We start from the raw sequence: 19,426 nt of genomic DNA, 5'->3' as shown, positions 1-19,426 counted from the left end.
ACAAGGTTTCAAGACTCCCATACAAGTCACAGCCATTAAAAAAAGGTTGACAAGGGTTGAGTCAGTCATATTATGTCAATTTCACAGACAAGTGCATTTCTGTGCATGTGTGTATGCGTATGAGCACCATAGTCAAGTAATTATGTATGTGTGTGTCAAGGGTTCATAAATTTGTGAATTTTCAGGACCACCAAATAAATAAGCTTTTCACCTCAATAACTCATCTGAAAAGATTTTTGCTATTGAAGCATCCTGTGGGTTTGGAATAAAGCCTGTCTGATGCAGAATTTTTTATTTATTTTTTTGATCCCTACTGATGTTGATATTTGGCAATTACAAAAGTCCAATAACAACAAATCGACTCATATGTATTTTTCTATAACACACACAAAACATTTTGATAAGGATCCTTTACAAGAATAGTTTGATGTTTTCTGTCAGACATGAGATAGTATATATCTTCTCATCTAATGCTAGGCAAGAGAGTGAATAGGCATATTTCACAAAATGTTAATCAGTCCTTTAAAAACATTTTTTTAAAGAATTGTGACCAGGATATATATTGATTGAGACATTTTTTTACGATTGAAAACTAAACTGTTTTCTGGTGGAAAAGCAATTTTTTGGAGACACTGTTTCTAAATTATCTCCAACATATCCTTGACATTTCTGTACAGCAATTTCATGTTACTTCTCTGCAGAGATATGCGTTGATATATCCGGAATAAACAACTATCACCCCTGCCGATTCATCAGTCTAGCTAGTTTGAAAGATCATGAAACCTCTCATCAGAAATTAATGTTTTCTAGCACCCACTGCGCTATATTCAAATAAAAATGAAATCAAACCATTCTTCATTTAGCTGACAGTCACTCTCCCAATATGAAAAACTCTGGTAAAAGTGTGTGTAATTTAAAGAATGTCTGTGTTCCTCTTGCCAATCTCCTACCTCACAGCTTGTGCCGGATCTTGGACAACTGACCCTTGGCTGGTCTGAAACACATGGACAGACTGAAGTAGATGCTCAGTCTGTCCGCCGTCGGTTTCCGGGTACAGATATTCATCACTAGGCTCCTTCTTCATCTGCTTCACTGAGACTTGGTGGTGACTGTGAGCCCTCCCGTGTCCTTTCGACCCTCCACGGACCACTGAACGTCCGTTGCTAGATCTCTGATTCCCGTAGCCTGTGTTGGCATCAGAGACTGTGTCTTCATCCTCGATCACCACCAGATCAGCTGGCATCTCTTTAAACTGATAGACCAGCCGCTGCCCCTCCACTTTAGCCAGAATGCCTCTCTGGTAGTAGTACCTAGAGGAAAAAGTAGATAAAGAGCCGTTAATCACATTATCGACAATATTATCATTCAAAGTCAACAGCCTCATAAAATGTAAAACTGTCATTCTAGTGTAGTATTACAAACATATATGTGGAATCATGTCTGCAGGGTTCAGAGACATGGGAGCTAACGTGCGTGACAAGGAGCTTTGGAAAATGGACCTCATTCCTGTGTTCCCCTTACCTGAGAGCTCTTCCCATGGTCTCATAGTTCATGTCAGGCTTGTTCTTGTGTTTGCCCCACAGCTTTGAAACAGCCTTGGAGTCCACCAGCTTAAAGATGCCTTTCTCCCGCTGTGTCCACTTGATGTATTTGGGACAGGTGTTTTTATCCTGCAGTAGAGCCAGAAGGAATTCCCACAGGTAGATTGTGTTGCCTGCAAATTAGGGGGGGGGGGGTAAATGAAGTCATGTTTTTTAACATTCAATCACATCAGACATTCATGGTGGGGCCTTACAGCTGTGCTATAAACATCTATAATTCATTTAGTAGTTTCGGTTTTACTGTATAATGTTATATCACACCTATGAGGTTACAGGAGAAACTACTCTTTTCTTATAACCATTGTTGTGTCAGTTGTGTGTGTGCGCATGTGTGTCATGGAATTAACTGTACCAAGCCTGGGAGTAGATTACTCTCACTTGTGAGATGTTTTGGCAGAAGTGGTTAAAAACAGCAACGCTCCCAATAGTCATTTGAATCCCAGACACCATGACAGGGTGATGTATATGTGTGCAGCTGAACCTGCCGTCCCCAGCCCCCTCCTCATTGTGTCACACTGTATGGTGCAACGAGGGTTCACATCGAGCAGCACTAGTCTGCTTCTGCTGGTAGAGCATCAATGTGCCCTCCAGCCTGCAATCACTTCTGTTTCCCTGTGAAACACTGCATTCTGAGATCCCCTCATCCATTAACTCACCCAGATTCAACCCCTGCCGGACTGCAGGACTTCTGTTTGCACACTCCACAGGAGGAAACAGAGCGCACACAAGAGGAGGAGAGACCTTGATTTTTATTGGCTCGTTACAGAGAAATGGGCTAGTTAGTGAGGCTTACCTTTGCCCTCTTTGCTCTTCTTCCTGAGTGGCAGGTTAGGGGTGGTGATAGGGGAGCAGGGACGCACTGCCCGCGGCTTCCGCACTATGATTCAAATTGAGGGGTAGTGTGTTATAAGTTGAGAGGTCACAGCAGAATCATGCAATTATCTACAACACCAAGAGCTCTAGTGTTCTAACAAGGAGGCGGGGGACGACATTATTACCTTTGGTTTTTTTCTGTGGTTTTAAGGGACACTTTTGGGGTATCTCATCCATGGATGAAGTGTCCTCGTCTAGGGACATGTCAAGGCCACTATTATCCATCTGGTCAGGCCTTAGAGGGGTGTACGTCAAGTCTGACTCCAGCAGAGTGCCGTAGGTGTATGCTATACATAAATAGAGATAAAAAGAGATACAGAAACACAGACAAACCATGAGTAGACCTCAAAGAATGTATCTCATGCTTAAAACAATGTTAGATTAAAGCTGAAGTTTTGCCATTTTTGAAATTATGTATATATACTTATGGATAACTTATACTATGCAAAACAACTTACTCATACGCTTCTCATCCAAAATGTTGTTTGGAGACTCCATGTTAAGAAGAGCTGCTGCAGCTTCGTTCGTCTCCATGCTGTCCTCTGCGCCTGAAACTCTGGTTTCTGTCCATAAGATGACAACAAAGTCATTAATCAGAAATCCTTGTACTATGTATATTGTGGTAATTGCTTACATGTATGTGTCTGGGTCTTTGTCGGATACAGCTGAATGGCTAGCATGACTACCAGAAACATTTTTCATGTCTGCTTTCATGTCTGCGACATTTTTACTACTAAGTATACAAATACTTAAAGAAAAAATAGGAAATAGTGCCCTGTAAAAGTACATGCTAAAAAATATTTACACTTCATTTTACAGGACTGTAAATACCAAATAATTTCTAAGAGGCATAAAATAAATAACAATGTAATTTGGGACTCATTTGAAATAAAAAAGAATTCAATAAAAAAGATTCCAACAAATAGTATCAAATTATATAGTTCTTTCTAAGAAGATCCTATGAAATTACAGACCCGTAATGTAAAGAACTACAAAGATGTTGAGATTCACATTTGTTTCATTAACAATTAAAAAAGAAAAAGATTCAGTTGTGAATCTGAGCAGGGACCAAATGTGTAGAATGTGATTTCCCTTCTTTGCGTGGTCTTCCACTTGTTTGCTAACAGCTGTGATCTGGACTTAAACACTAGTGTGTTGTATGTGCACCTAACTGAGCACATTTCCCTTCAAATGATAGTAAAGTAAAACGTCTTTACCCGAGAGGTCCACCCCTCCCAACGAGATGGAAGGTTCCTCCACGACATGTAGAGTGGTGTCCACCATGATGCCGTTGGTCACCTCATCGGACTCCAGGCCTGAATAGACCTGCAGCAGATCGGCTGCAGGCACCTGCTCAACAATCACCGCTGGGAATACTGACGGGTCGTCCAGCTGAAGAGAAAGATGAACACACACACATACAGAGAGAGGTTTGAGGTGTTGTAACACAGGAGCTATCACTGGAAAGCAGGGGGCTGACGGTCTTTGCACATCCGCGTGTGTATATGCAATAAAAACACCATTAATTCCTCCACTACACATCATAAATGCAATATAAAACCCCCAGATGACATCAGATTAATGCTATAACTGGATTTGGTCTCTTATTTTTATTGCCTTGTAAAATATTGTACATTCATACTCAATTTCAGCTAATATGGAGGCACATAGCATAGAGCAGAGGTAATTTCTGTGGTGTTGCAGTGGCCCACAGGGACCCCCTGAAGAAGACAGGAACCAGCTGTTTGATTTGGCCTACTTCTCATGAGAAGTTAATCTTATGCTCAGAAATTATATAAACCCAAATGAATGTTAATGGATCAGTTATGAATTGCAGCCAAGCACCCCCCTTCAGCATGTCCTGAGCGTGCTTTGGGAATTCTAACCCTGCCGTCTCATTTCAGGCATGGCAAAGCCCGATGTAGGACGACGCGAGGGTACAGAGGGAATTACTGGTGTCTGGGCCAAGCCATCGAGGAACAGCTGAGAAGCCCAACATACCTGAGTGCTCCTCAAAAACAGAATGGTCATTGGGCGCTTGGTACGTGTCAATGACAGAGATATGGGGACTTATTCATTCCTTTGTATAAGTCAAGTCATATGGCCCTACAAAGCTCTTATTGTGATGTTTTTCTGATACTAGTAACCTTGAATGACAGCTATCAATTTGTTTATTTCATTAAGTATGAACAACATACAACACCAGAGTCAGATCTGATTTGAAAATCATCAAAAAAAACTGAAAACTTTTGTTTTAAATGAAAAGGTCACAGGTACTTTGATGCAAAACAACGCATAGTGAACTGACCACCAGCAGATGGCAGCAGACTACACTTCAAAAATGTTCAGAAATCATTTTCCACCATGACAGTGTGAGCAGTGTAGCTGCTTTGGGGGTTTGAGGAATGGCTTTCTAAATGTATTATTATTATATGTCCAAAGCACACTAAAACAGATAAATAGAAAGTCTTCATAGCTCTGCCCCGGCGCACCAGGGTTAGGAATAGCCCTAGGATAGTTAAAAGATTAGTGAAATTGAATGTAGCCTTTGCATAACAGTAACAAATTTCTTCTTAATATTATACTGCCTGTAATGAGAGTGCAACTTACAATGCTGCCCCACAAATAACAAGCCGCAATAACTAGAACATTTGCAGTGTTGCCTGAACCGACACTCGACAGAAAAACAGTTAATTAAAAAAAGAAAGTTTTAAGTGGCGGCCTATTGCCTCCTTAAATTTACATAATTTACAAACAGTGTAGATCAACTGAGAGCACAGTCTTACTGTCATGACCTGATTAATGGAGGAACAGGATAGAGAAAACAGTGCAGTATGAGGAACATGAATATAGGCTTAACTGTCTCTTTGGACAAGTGTCCATTGTTGGTTTGGACCTGGGGCATACCAGGTGTCCGGGTTTTGTGGGGGTGGGAAGACAGGGCAGTCCGTGGATACACTCCCATTTCAGCTACACTTTAACCAGGAAACTAACAGACCAGCTCATTATTTGGACACGGTATTAAACAGTTAGGCCTCCCGAGCAGGATCAGCAGTAATTACCCAAGGATTGTTTATTAGTAATTGTATACACTCTACATAATGTATCGTCTGTGATTCAGGAGCAAGATGGCTCCACAAGACGTCTATCATAACTTTGTAGATCAACAACAAATAGCTTATGTCATCTCGGCAGCAAAACCTCGAGGCCTCATGGGGCTAATAAAAACCCTGAGTTTTGCTTTGACTGCAGACACTATCAATGTCTCACTGACATACACTGAATGTTTCCCATTAATCGAGTCTTTGGTAGACATATTATCGGATAGCTAGACAGTGAGGCTACCGCATCTCCTCGTCTTGGTTTAAATGATGTTTGCTGTCCTTGAGTCAATCGTGTGTAGACAAAAGGCATTTTGACTATTGGCCTGCTGAGCTACAGAAACAGCAGCAGCAGCAGCAGCAGCAGCAGCAGCAGCAGCAGCACCCCACCCCCGTCAAGTGCAGAAACCTGAATCTCACACAGTTTGCTGACAGAGCATGAGGTGTCTGAAGCTGCTTTCTCTGCAGTTGTTTTGATGCTAACTGGTTTTTGCTGGGAACACCTTCAGACAAGTCTTGTATTGTTGATTTGACAATTTGAAAAACATGTTGCAATGTGCAAGATCATAACTATGGAAGAGAGAGAGAGAGAGTTGTTTAACAGGCGCCCGACATGTGACACAGTCTGACAGATAATATTGAACATCCTAAAGGTTTTAACTGCTTCTTCCTCTTTGTTGACTTGAATAGTGTTTCTAGTAGGGAAACAGGAGCGATAAGAATCAGACCGATTTACATTTCTGAGTTCCCCATTCTGCCTTTGAAAGCAACAGCATCTGTGCAAGCTGTTCCCCCCACACCCCACTCTCTTCTGCTTTACCTGCCCAGCCACTGTGTGTACGCTTTCAATATCCTCATAATCATGATATCTGAGAGCATAGCAGCTTGTAACATGAGAGATTCTACCATGTTTAAAAATGGGTTGTTTGACTAGAAGCCAAATGTCTTTGACTATGTAGAAACCTTTACTTAGATTTTTATTTCAAATCAAGTTCAAGTTTTTTTTTTGTGGCTACCCATTGTTAGATCAAACGTTAAGTATCATCCTACAGTCATTACATAATGCACCTTAGGGAGCTACTTATTGACTTAAAAACCAATATAGCATGGCTAATCATTACAGAACCCTCCCTGTGATTTCACTGAGCTAAAACAGCTTTATTGAGGCCAAAATAAATCTTAACAACAACCAGCAGAAACAAAATGGCCTCAGCAGTCATATGTTACTGTGTTGTTGCTTTTTGGGGGTGTTTCCAGGACTTAGCAAATAGGGGCATGCTGCTTGCTTAACAGGCTGAGTGGGTTCAGCAAGGAACAAAACTGGAACACTGGAACAATACAAGTCATTTAGTTGAATTATCCCATCACTTCCAAGCAGCCTTGTAACTGGTCTGTCAGGTTTGGCCTGAACTGGTGCTATTCAGGGATCCAGTGACAACTTGCCACTCTAGATACACACACAGATATAAGAACACATATACATCATACAACCACACTTACAATCAAGCCTGCTCCACAGGATTCAGACACAGGTGTGGGGATGAAATAACTGCACACCTGACCGGGCAATGAAAAGACACATAGGCACAGGTTCACATCGCATGCACACACATTAACCTTTATGCCACAAACACATTGATGGCCAAGTCCCACCCTGTCCCTCCCACGCACCCTAACCTAACCTCGCTGCAGATTTTTCAATCTTTCCATTTCTGTGCTCCCAGCAGCCCACTCTCTTCTTCCCAGACCTCCTCTCTGCTCCATCCTCCCCTCCGCCTGCCTCGTTCCCCAACATGTTGTCAGAGTTAAAGATCACAGGCTCTGAGCCACGACTAATCCTACCCCAGTGACCATGCTGTTTACACAAGGTTTGTTTGCCCTGCTATGAAAAGTCTTAGATGTATCAACAAGATCACATACAGTATATCTGGCTTTTAAAAAATGGATGGTCAAACACTGGTCCAAAGGTCTTTTGATCAAATAATAAATTGTAGTCTACAGGCCCAGTCACGCATTAAAAGCAACAAACATCTGGATTAAGTTTGAAATGTGGTTTCTCCAGAGCGATACCTGATTGATTTCGTCCATCCCGTTGCTGGCAAATTCAAACACCAGTTCGCTGGGCTGTACTGCAGTCGTCATGGTAGTGGAGGTCAGAGGGCAACTTAAAATATCCCGGCAATGACTATGCCTGGCTCCTCGTCGGTACGGACAGAGACTCAGCTTCACCTCACAAAATGGCTTCCCTGTCGTCCTCCTGTTCTCTAATCTGGGTGGTTAGCGCTCCGAAAGAGAGACCACGATCCGGGTTTCAGAGGAGTGCTGTGGCCCAGGTGGGAGCAGCCTCGTCCCTCTCTGACACGGAGGCTGGGTCCCGCTGCGCCTGGAGCATCTACACCTGGGAGAGAGAGATAGAGATAGGGGCTAGGGTCAATAGACATATTAGATCAGATTTAATTTCACAGAGACAAGAGAGGAAGGTAGGAGCAGGGATGGCACAGAAAAAGAATCCTTGTGTGAGTGTTTTTGAGGCCTTAAAACTCACAATTCAAATAATAACCAGACCTACACAGTTTCAGGCAGGACACACTTATCTGGGCTATGTCTAGATCTGATGTTCAAAGCTGAAAAAGCCACAAGTTTCTGCAGAGAAATCAGATCAATGGCAGATTGTTACCTCCCTGCCTGACAAACCCTCTAATAAACTCAGAGCGAATCAAGACCAAGTAAAAAAGTCTTCTGTGCTCACCAGAAAAACAGGTTTCAGACCAAGAATAGCTGAAAAGTCTGACATTTGAGAACCTGCAATCCTCAAGTGTTTGGCATTTCTGCTTGAAAAATAACTTTAAAATCATTTATCACAATAGTTGCCAATTTATTTTCTTTCTATCGACTAATCGGTCCATTTTTGCAACGCTAAAATAAGCACAACATATCAGCATCAGGAGGATCTCACAACTTATTTTGATTTGACCACTTCATGCCTCTCATTTCATAGCTGTCTCCGTCCCTGAAGTGAAGACACCCCTCAGCAAACCACCCAAGATCCTAAGGCTCCGGGGCTGATATCATGATCACATGAGTGAGTGCTGGGGCGGAGAGGGGTCTGAACGAACCCTCCCTCTACACACACACACACACACACACACACACACACACACACGAGAGATCACTCGTCTGATGATACTCTGTGCTGACCCTCGGGAAGATACTGTGATCACAGGCAGTGGGGGAGAGAAACTGGTGGTCATGTGCTCGTTAGTGTGTGTGTGTGTGTCAACCCCATACCCAAAGGCAGGTTTGAAGGACGGGAGGGGCTGATGTTAGGCTGAAGAATAAACGGACAGCCCAGGGCCACAAACCCCCACCTCCTCCTTCTCAGGGACCAAAGAACTGGTAGCAGTAAAGAAGTAAGAGATGGCAATGTTTTGTACACTCCCACCCCCACACACACACACACACACACACACACACACACACACACACACACACACATCCCTGCTTTTTCCACTGCTGCAGGGTGGAGGTTATTTTCTATGAAATGCCTGTGTGACTGACTAGGTGCTGGGGATGGGGGGATGGGGGGATTGGGGGGGGCAAGTTCTGCAGCTTGTGGAGCACAGGGGCCAAACAAATTTTGCGATTTAGTTTATCTTTCTGCCAAACATCCAGACAGAATAGTAACATGTGACTGTGGTCTGGAAAACATCCTTCTGGGAGGTAGAGGAGAGACGGGCTAGTGTTTCACTGAGCTGGACGCTGCAGCCATCTCTCTGGAGCTCTTCAGTGCCCTGGTCTTCTTGGCATATTGGCGCTGATTGAGTGTGTCAAGCCATTACCAGACTCAAGCAGAAACAAGGGGATATACTGTAAGGATCTTCCAAATGGAGGAAGATGTATAAATCATGTTTTAAAAAAACAAAACAAAAGAAATCATGTCTGTGGACATGTGTCTGCTTGCTAAGTGAGTCTCCAGTTGCAATTTTACATGGACCATACACACCCACACATTTACAGCAGATGCCCTCATCTGGTCTCTGTGAAGCCGGACCAAGACACCCCATGTGGGATGAGATAGTGTAGGACTCAGTGGTCTGTGTCACATGGGATCACTCTGAAATTGTCCTGCCCAGCCTCGCTGCATTCTCCCAGATATGAGGCACGTTCTCTGTAACAGAGCATCTTGATTCCTCTTTAGCTGTAACAGGTTCTGTTAGATTTATGGATATTGATGGAGTAGTTAGTGTGAACATTTCAGCTTATGGGGGTAAATGAATGGGTTGTCAGATGACAGGAAACAGACTGCGGGAGATTGGCAAGATCAGCGGGAATCAAGATTGAAGTGAACAGTAAATCTTGTATTCTCCCTCCCAGTTCTTTATATTTGTGTGTCTAATTGACTTTATGTGTCTGTGTATGTGTGTCCCCTGCTGTATTCATACGGCAATGCATCAGACTGTGTCAGTGTTTATGTATTTTCTATATCCCTCCTGACAGTGCATCATTGGTCTGAATGTCCCAGTTGGCATGGTGCTAACAGCAGACAGGGATACAAGAGAGCCAGCCATTAGTCAGACGCAGCCTGCCCATTATCCCCGAGCACATGACAACAGCTGCCTTGTCCCAGCACAGGAGCAGGGTTGTAACTGCACTTACTACGTCATGAAGAGGAGAAGAGGAGGAGAACAGCAAAGGGAGGGATTTTACTGGGATGTTAGTCAATGCATAATAGCCCACAGAGCAAATAGACTGCCTGTGACTCGCTCTGGGTGGGGCCTTCTTTTGACAGACTCGAACATTTTAGTATGAGCTCTACAGCATCAAATGTGTAACTGTGGTGTCCTGTGTCCAAACACATTGCAAAGGCAAAAATGCTATTTAAATCATTTGTAATAAATACATAGTTTAAAGCAGCATTAATTGATTTCTGGCCACTTTGGAGCAGCAGAAGACGCAATATTGATGTATTATCACCTTGTGAAGTTATAGCAAAGGTATTCAACACACAGTTTACCTATTTTTCTAGTATCCATTGGATATCATGTTTTTGACCACCTGATGAATGTATGTAATATTCTTCATATTCATTAGCTCTATTTTGGTCTCCACCAAACCTAGAGGGAGATATCTGGCTCTTTGGCTGCTAAATGCTCCACTATGTTTACCAATGCCAGGAATTAATGTTTCTTTTCTGTCTCATATAATAAACTGAATTCATGTCAGCTTTTCTTTTTTTTACTTTTAACAAAAGCAAAAAGTTGGTTGTCATCTCCCTTGGGTCTGCACACTTGTGATAGGCAGGTGATTTGTCAATTGTCAAATTCTTAACTATGAAAATAATCATCAGTAGCAGCCCCAGTGATTTACCCTAATATCCCAAAAGCTGATAGTATGGCTCCATCATGGCCCTTGTCTGTGACCATGGTGATGTGATTCTGTCTATCAATCTGCTCTCCTCCACTGTCTGTTATATATGGCAGCCTGGTGAACAGCAGACTGAGGAGGAGTATAAAGCAAACACTGGCCTACTCCACCCCTTCAGGATGGGGACTGCCAGTCGCAATAACAACCAATTAGAGTAAGGATTCATGAACAAATGGAGCATTCCCAGAAGGCTCTACTTCCACTGCTTTAGTCTCTTCAGCTGAGCTCATTGTTGACCATGAAAGGAGGTAATTTAAGCCAATTGAATGACTATGCAATGACTCACCCTGCATGTGGTGAGTGCAAACATTGGAGAGATGCGAGAAAAGGACCAGGGCAAACTTTACTTATCAGCCATTTTCAGCTCAGGTTACAAATATGCAGATTTCATCAGGTGACGTGACATGTTCAGCAGTGCACTGGGGTGGTTGGAGATACGGCGGCAGTCACAGGACTGCTGATGCTGGTGTTGGTGTCAGAGAGCGGGTGGTATTCCTGGTATGTGAAATCTTTTTCCCACACAGGTATAGGTAACAGGTAAAAGCTGAACTGGACATAAATCAAGAGTTCTCTCTGCACTCACTAAACACCTGCAAAGGTTCCTAAACTGACAGAAACAGTGATTTTGCCCTTCATCCTACTCTGCTGAGTGACACATTTCAGTACTCACAGAAAAAAAAATCTTAACCATAAATGAGCCCTACAAAGGTTTAGATTTCCCAATTCAGCTGTGTAGAGAAACACTGATGTGCAAGATGGCAGAAAATGCGTGGGTTTACCACTACCATGTCATTGAATGGCTGTCAGCACAGACATGCTGTTATTGCAGGATCCTCTGGGTTCCTGTAAAGGAAATGACTCAGTGATGTGAGGCTCGAGCTCATTCCTGGAGCCCTGTGATAGCCCATAAGAGCATCAGAGGATCCTGGTCATCATTTCTGGGCAGCAATTCCCTTTTGGGCATGTTTTACTACAGATGTCATTAAACTACACAACAGTATGTAACAATGGTACTTTTAGCGCCAAGAAAAATAGCTCAAACACAAATGTTTTGGCAAAGTAAAAACATGGCTCAGTTCAGTGAAAGAAAAAGTAAAGTAAGCAATGACTATGTATGTGTATTAATCTTCATCTTTCCTATATTTGAAGATACTAAATAAGGTCTTGATTGAGTTATAGCAGCAGACATGCTCATAGTGCTACAAAAATGTTTGCTAATTCAATAGAGTAAGAAGACAGTAATTAAGCAGTTGCATCAACGCCAGACAAAAAACACACAGAGGTGGTATTCACCACTGCTACAGCACTATGTCAGCACTTTAACAACTGTTTTGTATACAGTATTTTCTGTGCATTCTATATTTTACTCACCACCCAGGATTGCACAATACAGCATGTCTCACCATGCTTCAAACTCTACTCCACTTTATAGAGATGAATAAAGGAGTGCATTCACTGCAATCCTAAGGCCACACCATGCGTGTGGCGATAAAATGGCAGAAATGGGCACAGAGGCAGGCATAGACAGTGGCTAATGGCATGCAGCTGCAGAAAACAAGGCATCAGAAACGCATACCCTGCACTGGGCACTGTGTCCGAGCCAGCACTCACTGCGTCTGTCTGAAAGTAGGAGACATTTAGCTCAGCCGTGCCAAATGAAGACTAAAAGAAAAAAGTCACCTCGAGCATGGGCTTTCAGAAGGAGAATGGAATTTAATCTCATCTCCTCTGAGACTTGTACTTTTCCATTCAGGCTCAAGGTTCTAGGAGAAAGACCCATGCTTTCCTGTGACAAGAGTTGTTTGTGCCAACTAACACACTAGGCTATTAGTTATACCATTTGACATTTGACACAAGATAAGACATTAGCTTTAGTGGGATAATATGATCTGGAGAACAGGGACAAAAGCTCAGTAATGTCCCCAGTGACAAACATTCAGAAACATCTCTAGAGACCAGATTCCACTTTTGTGGTCAGTTTGTATTCAGATTTGTAAGAGGCATTTTTCCTGATGAGAACCAAATGGCCATTCGTTCTCTGTCTATATCAACCATTTACATAATAACCTGTATCACAGCGCAGCGAATTGGACTTTCTTGTTTAGGGGCATACGAGATAAATGATGCCAGCCAGATATAGCAGTGACATATTTTAAAACTGGGCAGAAAAAACACCCACAAACTGACCTGTGAATCTTGCACTCACAGGAACAGCATCACTGAGCAGTGGGTTTCTGCTACTTCCTGTCTGTTAAACCACACTGAGAAGAAAATTTCTTCCTCTGTGTAAGAGCGGAAAGTTCTCAACTCCCCCTCCTTCCTTCTCAAACAACATGCTATTACTCTCGTAGATATGAGTCTTGTGACAAAGGTAGCATTTCTTCCATGAATAATATCATTACTAGAATTATCTACACAAGTGACGCAAAAGAAAAAATCATTGACTTTCAATGAAAAATGTATTTTAGTTTAGTTTAGTAAACCCACAGGAAAACACGTTCTGCATGCACAAGTCAAAGTCTCTAGTAGTTTAAGCACAGATAACTGTTTTTTGGACCCACAAATACAATACTGTGTATTAGAATAGCAGGTTGAAAGTGTTTATTCAAATATGATCTACAAATTAGACACCATTAGATATTTTCTCACCTTCTGACATTTTTAGCCTGCTACACTCAGGTTGTTTAATGACAATGATGGTGAATTAAAGGGATCACAAAGCGCTCACAAAGCCACACCTGCTATTTGCAGACATTTCTTCCCCACAATGGTGACACGAGGAGTGCAAACACAGACAAGCATTACTAACCCCCCACCCCTTCACACACACATGCACACACACATGCATGCATGCAAGCATCCCTTACTTGTGGCCCCATGAGTCGGTTTTACTGAAATTCTCAGAACAAACTACATGGTTCCTGTCACACAGTTTTCACTTATAGGTCAGAACACTAGACAAGTATATCAGTATACTTACATGCCATGTGTGCAACTAGAGCACCCTGCAAACTTTTTTTATGAGCCACTGAGAATAAATGCCCTAAAGCACATACAGCCATTCATTAACATTGTAGAAAAATTCTATCTGTTGAATTTACTTTTTCTGCTAGTTAATATGAACAAACGATAGGCCTGGAAATTAAACCACACAAATCCAAATCACAATGTTTTTTTCACAACTGTCATTTATTTTCATCTTGTCTATCTAACTGCTGTCTTACCAGGTTTTGCCAAAGAGAAGCCCGTTTTAACTTAAACTTAACACAGCAGCGCATTTGTCAAAACTACCCCCAGCGGCCTGTTTCTATTATGTGGCAACAGGCCACATGCCACAGAAGTTGTGAAAACAGGACAGGAAATTGCAGCAAAGTTTTACAAAAGACATCTGCATCCCTCAAACATCACAGTTTGATGCGCTATGTGCTTCTGTAATGTCCACAAGGCTGTAAGATTTTATTAAAGCATCTGGACACTGTCAGTAAGATGTGAAGTAAGACTGGTCTAGCAAGTCAAGTAAATTTTATTTATATAGCCCAATATCACAAACCACTATTTGCCTCAAGGGACTTTACAGTCTGTACAGCATACAATAATATGTATAAATGTTGGGGATCTTTTTAAAATTACCACTCAAGGCTACATCATTTAACAACAGCAGTGCTCAGCAGAGCTGATATAATCTACAACCAGTGATGTTATACAAAATGAGAGTCCTGCCGCTTAAATGTTTTCTACATTACTGTGAGTCTTTCCAAGGTCATAGCATTGACCTAACCACTAAAAATGGCAAGACGTTCTCTAGATATCCCGAAACAAGATGTGCAAATACATAATTAAAGATACAAAATCACAACGTTATTTATTGAGTTTACAGGTTAGTCTGCTCTGAGGGCCTGTCCGAGCTGGTAAGTGTGGAGAACAGTACAAATGTTGATCGTCCATTGTTTCTTATAGATCTAATTTGTAAATTTGGTCCTTTTAGAAACTGGTTTTGAACGGACACATTTGGTCAAGCAGCAACAATATGTTGACACTGTTCAGGTGTGCAGGACATGTAAACAATGTCTGGAAAGTAAGACACAATTTTAACCTGCTTTACTTTCCATAACCTGCCATGACCATGTCCACTACACTCTTTTATTGAATTATATAGCATTCGATGCATCTGGCTCAAACAGACAGAAAAACCTTTGTCTATTTGTTCAATTCTGGCAATCTGAAATTAAATCTGAAAATAATATGAACCTGCCAGGTAAAAATATTGCTCCCTAGAGCCTCTCTTGTGTCTCAGCTCGATCATGTAATTTCTTCTATTTCAAAATCACAATGATTCCAAGTAACAAAAAAAAAAAACAAACACAAAAGGCAAGGATAAAAACGTGCAAGCCTGTGCATGTGTGTCAGTTGCCTTGCATTGCCCTGCTGATTCCTTTCTTGCAGACATATTTGAAATACTTCATCCCGACTGCTGTTGTTTTGGCTGCTGTGTGGGAGCAATTTAATGCATGACTAGAGTGTAAAAGCTAAATTCTCTCCTTTTTATACAGTAAGCAAGCCTCCCACAGATATTACACATGTACAGGAAGCTAGTGCATAGAATCACCTCTCTGTAAAAGGTAAAAGACAAAATAAAATAATTTTACATACAACATTTATATAAATTCTCGTAAAACAAAGCTAAATTCAAACCCTACTGTGTGCACTACTGTGCTGCATACTGTACCTGCTTCTGAAATAGCTTATTTACACGCCCATCTCTGATGTGTTTACATTCATACCGACGTTAACATGTCACAGCACAGGTATACTGGCAGCAGCAAGAGAGAATATCATACCCAGAAAAATAACAGCACATCCTATAAACCAAGCGCCAATAAAAAACAAGGTGATTGATGAAAATCCTGATTCTTTCTATAGCATACCAATAAACAAATTTACCATTGATAGCCGCCATCTGATTATGTAACAGCTAATTTTTTTCAAAGGGAGAAATTCCATTCAGAGCTTATACACTGTATGAACTTTGCCAACATAATTTCCACACCAGCATTGCAGCATACTAAAAATTACATGTTCAGATGGAGCACTGAAATCTCAGGGCTCCAAGTCTCAGTCAAGGCTATGAACAGGGGACCCAGCTGTTACAAAGGAGGCTGCATACCAAACAGGTCTGGACACAAGCAGACTGATGTGTCCACCCATAGTCAGGCATGCAGCAATATGTAACACGCCTAGAGAGGGAATAAAAACAGATATGAGATAACCAAATTTTTTCTCTGTCTTGTCATACACTTTGGGGTCAAGCTTTTCATAGTTCAACAGTATTGGGATTACGCTTTTTATCTTTTTGAAATGAGAAAATCTATACCACTCTCACACCTGTAGCCTACAGCAAATATGCAGCAGAGTTAGCATAGCTTAGCATAAAGATAAAATAACCCCCATAAAACTGCAACTTGTCAGTTTTACACTTTGTTTTTGTAGGAAGTAAATAAGCAAGATAAAACATATTATTTAGTGAGCTTTAGAGGTGCTGAAAGGTGGATAGTTCTCATTAGATAGAGCAAACATAAAATTTTATGCTATGCTGTATGTAGCTTTATATGTAGCATACAGACAAAAGAGCAGTATTAATCTTCTCAGCTAACTCTTGGCAAGAAAACAAATAAGCATATTTCCCAAAATGGCAGACAATACATTTCTATTCACTAAAACATTCAGTGTAAAAAACAAGCTGGAGAATTGAGGGTTTTCTTTATGGGAGTATTGCAGGATCTCTGTTTAAAAAGCGCTACAAAAACAGCTTATCTGATTTCACACAACTGGATACTAGGTCAGTGTGGTATTAGGTATCATGGACCAGTGTTTCCATCTAATCTTGAAGCCAGTAAAAGTCTCAGGAGAGAAGTGCCGAGTCATTGCATTTCATGATGTCATGTGCATACTTCAAAATAGGACAAAAACGGTTAAGCTATGTGACTGAACTAACAAGCTTAAACTACAACTCATGTAGTCATGACGAATGTTTGGATTGCATGCTTTAGGTATTACAACATTACTTGCACTTCAGTCACTTTATCTCGTCATCCTGACATGTTTTTTTGGAACTATGTCTGACGTGCACTACACGATTAAAAACAAAAAAGTTAGGATTACTGTACTAATGCCAACAATTTTAATTTATTTCAGCTGCTGCAAACATCAATCAAAGGTTGATTTCACCTTTGGAGATGTGAAACAGAAGAACAGACTGCCCAGCACGGTCAATATTTGAGAAGGCTTTATGAAAAACACTCATTTATGATTGCCAGGCAGTGAGGAAGGTGCAGCATGGGTGCAGGACAATAAACTACCTTGCTAAAGAGACAGACGTGCTTAATCTGGTTATATAACAATATATTTACATGGCGTTATTGTTTAACTATATCAAGGATCTGTAATAATTATATGTGGGAAGTAGAAGAAGATAAGTATATGAGTTTAATAAAAATGTTTCTAAACCTATTACTTTTTCAGGGTGATACATACATCAGTGACATGGTAACCTTTGCTTCAATAGTACTTTGAATAAAGAGGCCTGACAATCAGTCTCCCGAGGGCCTGGGGGATATGTTGTTCTGACAAGAATCACAATGCAAAAACGCAAAGGTAAACAAGGAGCGGCTGTTGCTTAGGAACAAGCAGAGGGAGAGAGCTTGTAAATTAGGCTCTGTGGTACAAGAAAGAGATAGAAGGTGGGCCTTATTCAGCTCAGCAAAGGCCCATGTGTGTTTACAAGGACATAAGTTGAAGACCAGGCACGACAAGTATCAACAGACGACTGAATGGATATTCAAACTGCGTCTCCCTGTGTAGTAAACTGCTGTTACAGGATAAGTCAAATAAATACATTTTTAAAACACATTGTGACTCACTGAGACACAGGAAGATTATGTTACGAAAGTCTTTAAAGACTAGTTTAGCATTTTGGGAAATACCTTATTCACTTTCATGCCGAGAATTAAATGAGGAGATCGATACCACGTACGCGTCTGTACAGCAGACATGAAACTGGAGAAAGCAAACACTTAGCTTAGCATAATGACTGGATAGAGGGGAAACTGGTAGCCTGGCTCTGTCCAGAGGTAAAAAAAATCTGCTTACAAGCACTTCTAAATCTTACTAATTTACACGTTACATTTTGTTTGTTTAATGTGTACCAAGCCAAGAAATAGTATGGCAAATGACTCCCTGTAAAACCACAATGTTTATTTGCTACACCTTTTGGTTTCTGTATGGATTAAACAGGTAGCATTAGCTAGTCTCTCCCATATGCTAAACTCAGCTAAGCTAACTGGCTGCTGCCTATAGATTCATATATAAACGGACAGATGAAAAAGGTCTTTATCTTCTCATCCAACTCCTGGCAAGAGAGAGCGAACAAGCACATTTGCCAAAATGTTTAACCATTAAATAAAAGCTTGGGCAGGCAAAGTATGAGAAACTAGCAGGAGACTGCTAAATTTTAAAAAGTATCCAACTGAAATGATCACATCCCCTCCCTTCTGGCCTACCTCTAAAGTCACTCCCCCAAAACACATTTTCATGCGGGCAGGTAGGTAGACAGGCAGGTTCTTTCATTCATTCGGTCTGAATAAAATGATCGGCCATGCTTATTAAAGTCCTGTGATGGCCACAGATACCAGATTTTCTTTTTTACATCTTTGTGTCAGAGCATTTGATTTACTGATTTCTGTCAGAATGTGAAGACAATTTCAACAAATATAAAAACAATGCTTCTGAAATAAATTGCTTACCCCAGCCCCAAGTGAGAGTAAAGTGTAATGTTTGTTTTGATTAGAGTGAGCAGCACTCTGGGCAGCCATTAAGCTAAAATGTAAGGACTTACAATACAATCCTTGATGGACAAATTTATAAAGAAATGAAATGTCACCATAGAGTTAATGTCCCCAAAATCTGTCATCTCTGCATGTAGCTATTTGTGCACTGACCTTAAGGCTATGAATGACAGCTAGAATTTAAATCTAAAGCTAGAAGTACGGGTTAATGTTAAAAGGGTTTAGATTTGAATTCTGTGGCGTTCATCTGTCAAACCTGTGGTTCAGCCCGTTGTTATTCACACATTCTGTCCACCACACCAGCAGCATGACAAATTTTCTCTAAAGAGGCCTGATCGCACTCGTAAATGTGGCTCTTTGAGGCTCAATTTAACCTAAATGAAATGCCTGAGAGTCTACCACAGTTCTTTCATTTCTGGTCACTATGCACTTCGCGAACACACAGGGAGGTGTTGGAGAATGTGATGAAAAAAAAAGTGACATTTAAATAATATGAAAGCAAAACATCAAGGAAAGGACGGAAGGTTTCAAGACAAAAATAAATAAATGAAAAAATAAATTAACTTAAACTCTGACCAACAGATTA

General features: G+C 41.2%; 1 protein-coding gene across 3 annotated transcripts in view; it reads right to left on the bottom strand.

Annotated features, from left to right (window-relative positions):
- The window catches only part of elf1 (E74-like ETS transcription factor 1), a 40,130-nt gene that overhangs the window by 3,670 nt on the left and 17,034 nt on the right, over positions 1–19,426 (bottom strand). For 2 of the 3 annotated variants that reach the window (XM_038699844.1, XM_038699843.1), the window contains exons 2-9: positions 7,646–7,973; positions 7,076–7,132; positions 3,692–3,866; positions 2,933–3,037; positions 2,600–2,761; positions 2,395–2,478; positions 1,522–1,714; positions 951–1,310 (exon numbers count right to left, since the gene is read on the bottom strand). In XM_038699844.1, coding sequence (XP_038555772.1) covers positions 951–1,310; positions 1,522–1,714; positions 2,395–2,478; positions 2,600–2,761; positions 2,933–3,037; positions 3,692–3,866; positions 7,076–7,132; positions 7,646–7,717 — 1,208 coding nt within the window. In that variant the 5' untranslated portion in view covers positions 7,718–7,973. The remainder of the gene's footprint in view (positions 1–950; positions 1,311–1,521; positions 1,715–2,394; positions 2,479–2,599; positions 2,762–2,932; positions 3,038–3,691; positions 3,867–7,075; positions 7,133–7,645; positions 7,974–19,426) is intronic. The other variant, XM_038699845.1, reaches the window with a different exon arrangement.

This window comes from Micropterus salmoides, unplaced genomic scaffold, assembly GCF_014851395.1.
Source record: "Micropterus salmoides isolate LMB-PRFRI ecotype aquatic unplaced genomic scaffold, ASM1485139v1 Ms_hic_scaffold_5, whole genome shotgun sequence".
Classification (NCBI taxonomy): Eukaryota; Metazoa; Chordata; class Actinopteri; order Centrarchiformes; family Centrarchidae; genus Micropterus; species Micropterus salmoides.
This window is presented reverse-complemented; position numbering and strand designations above follow the sequence as displayed.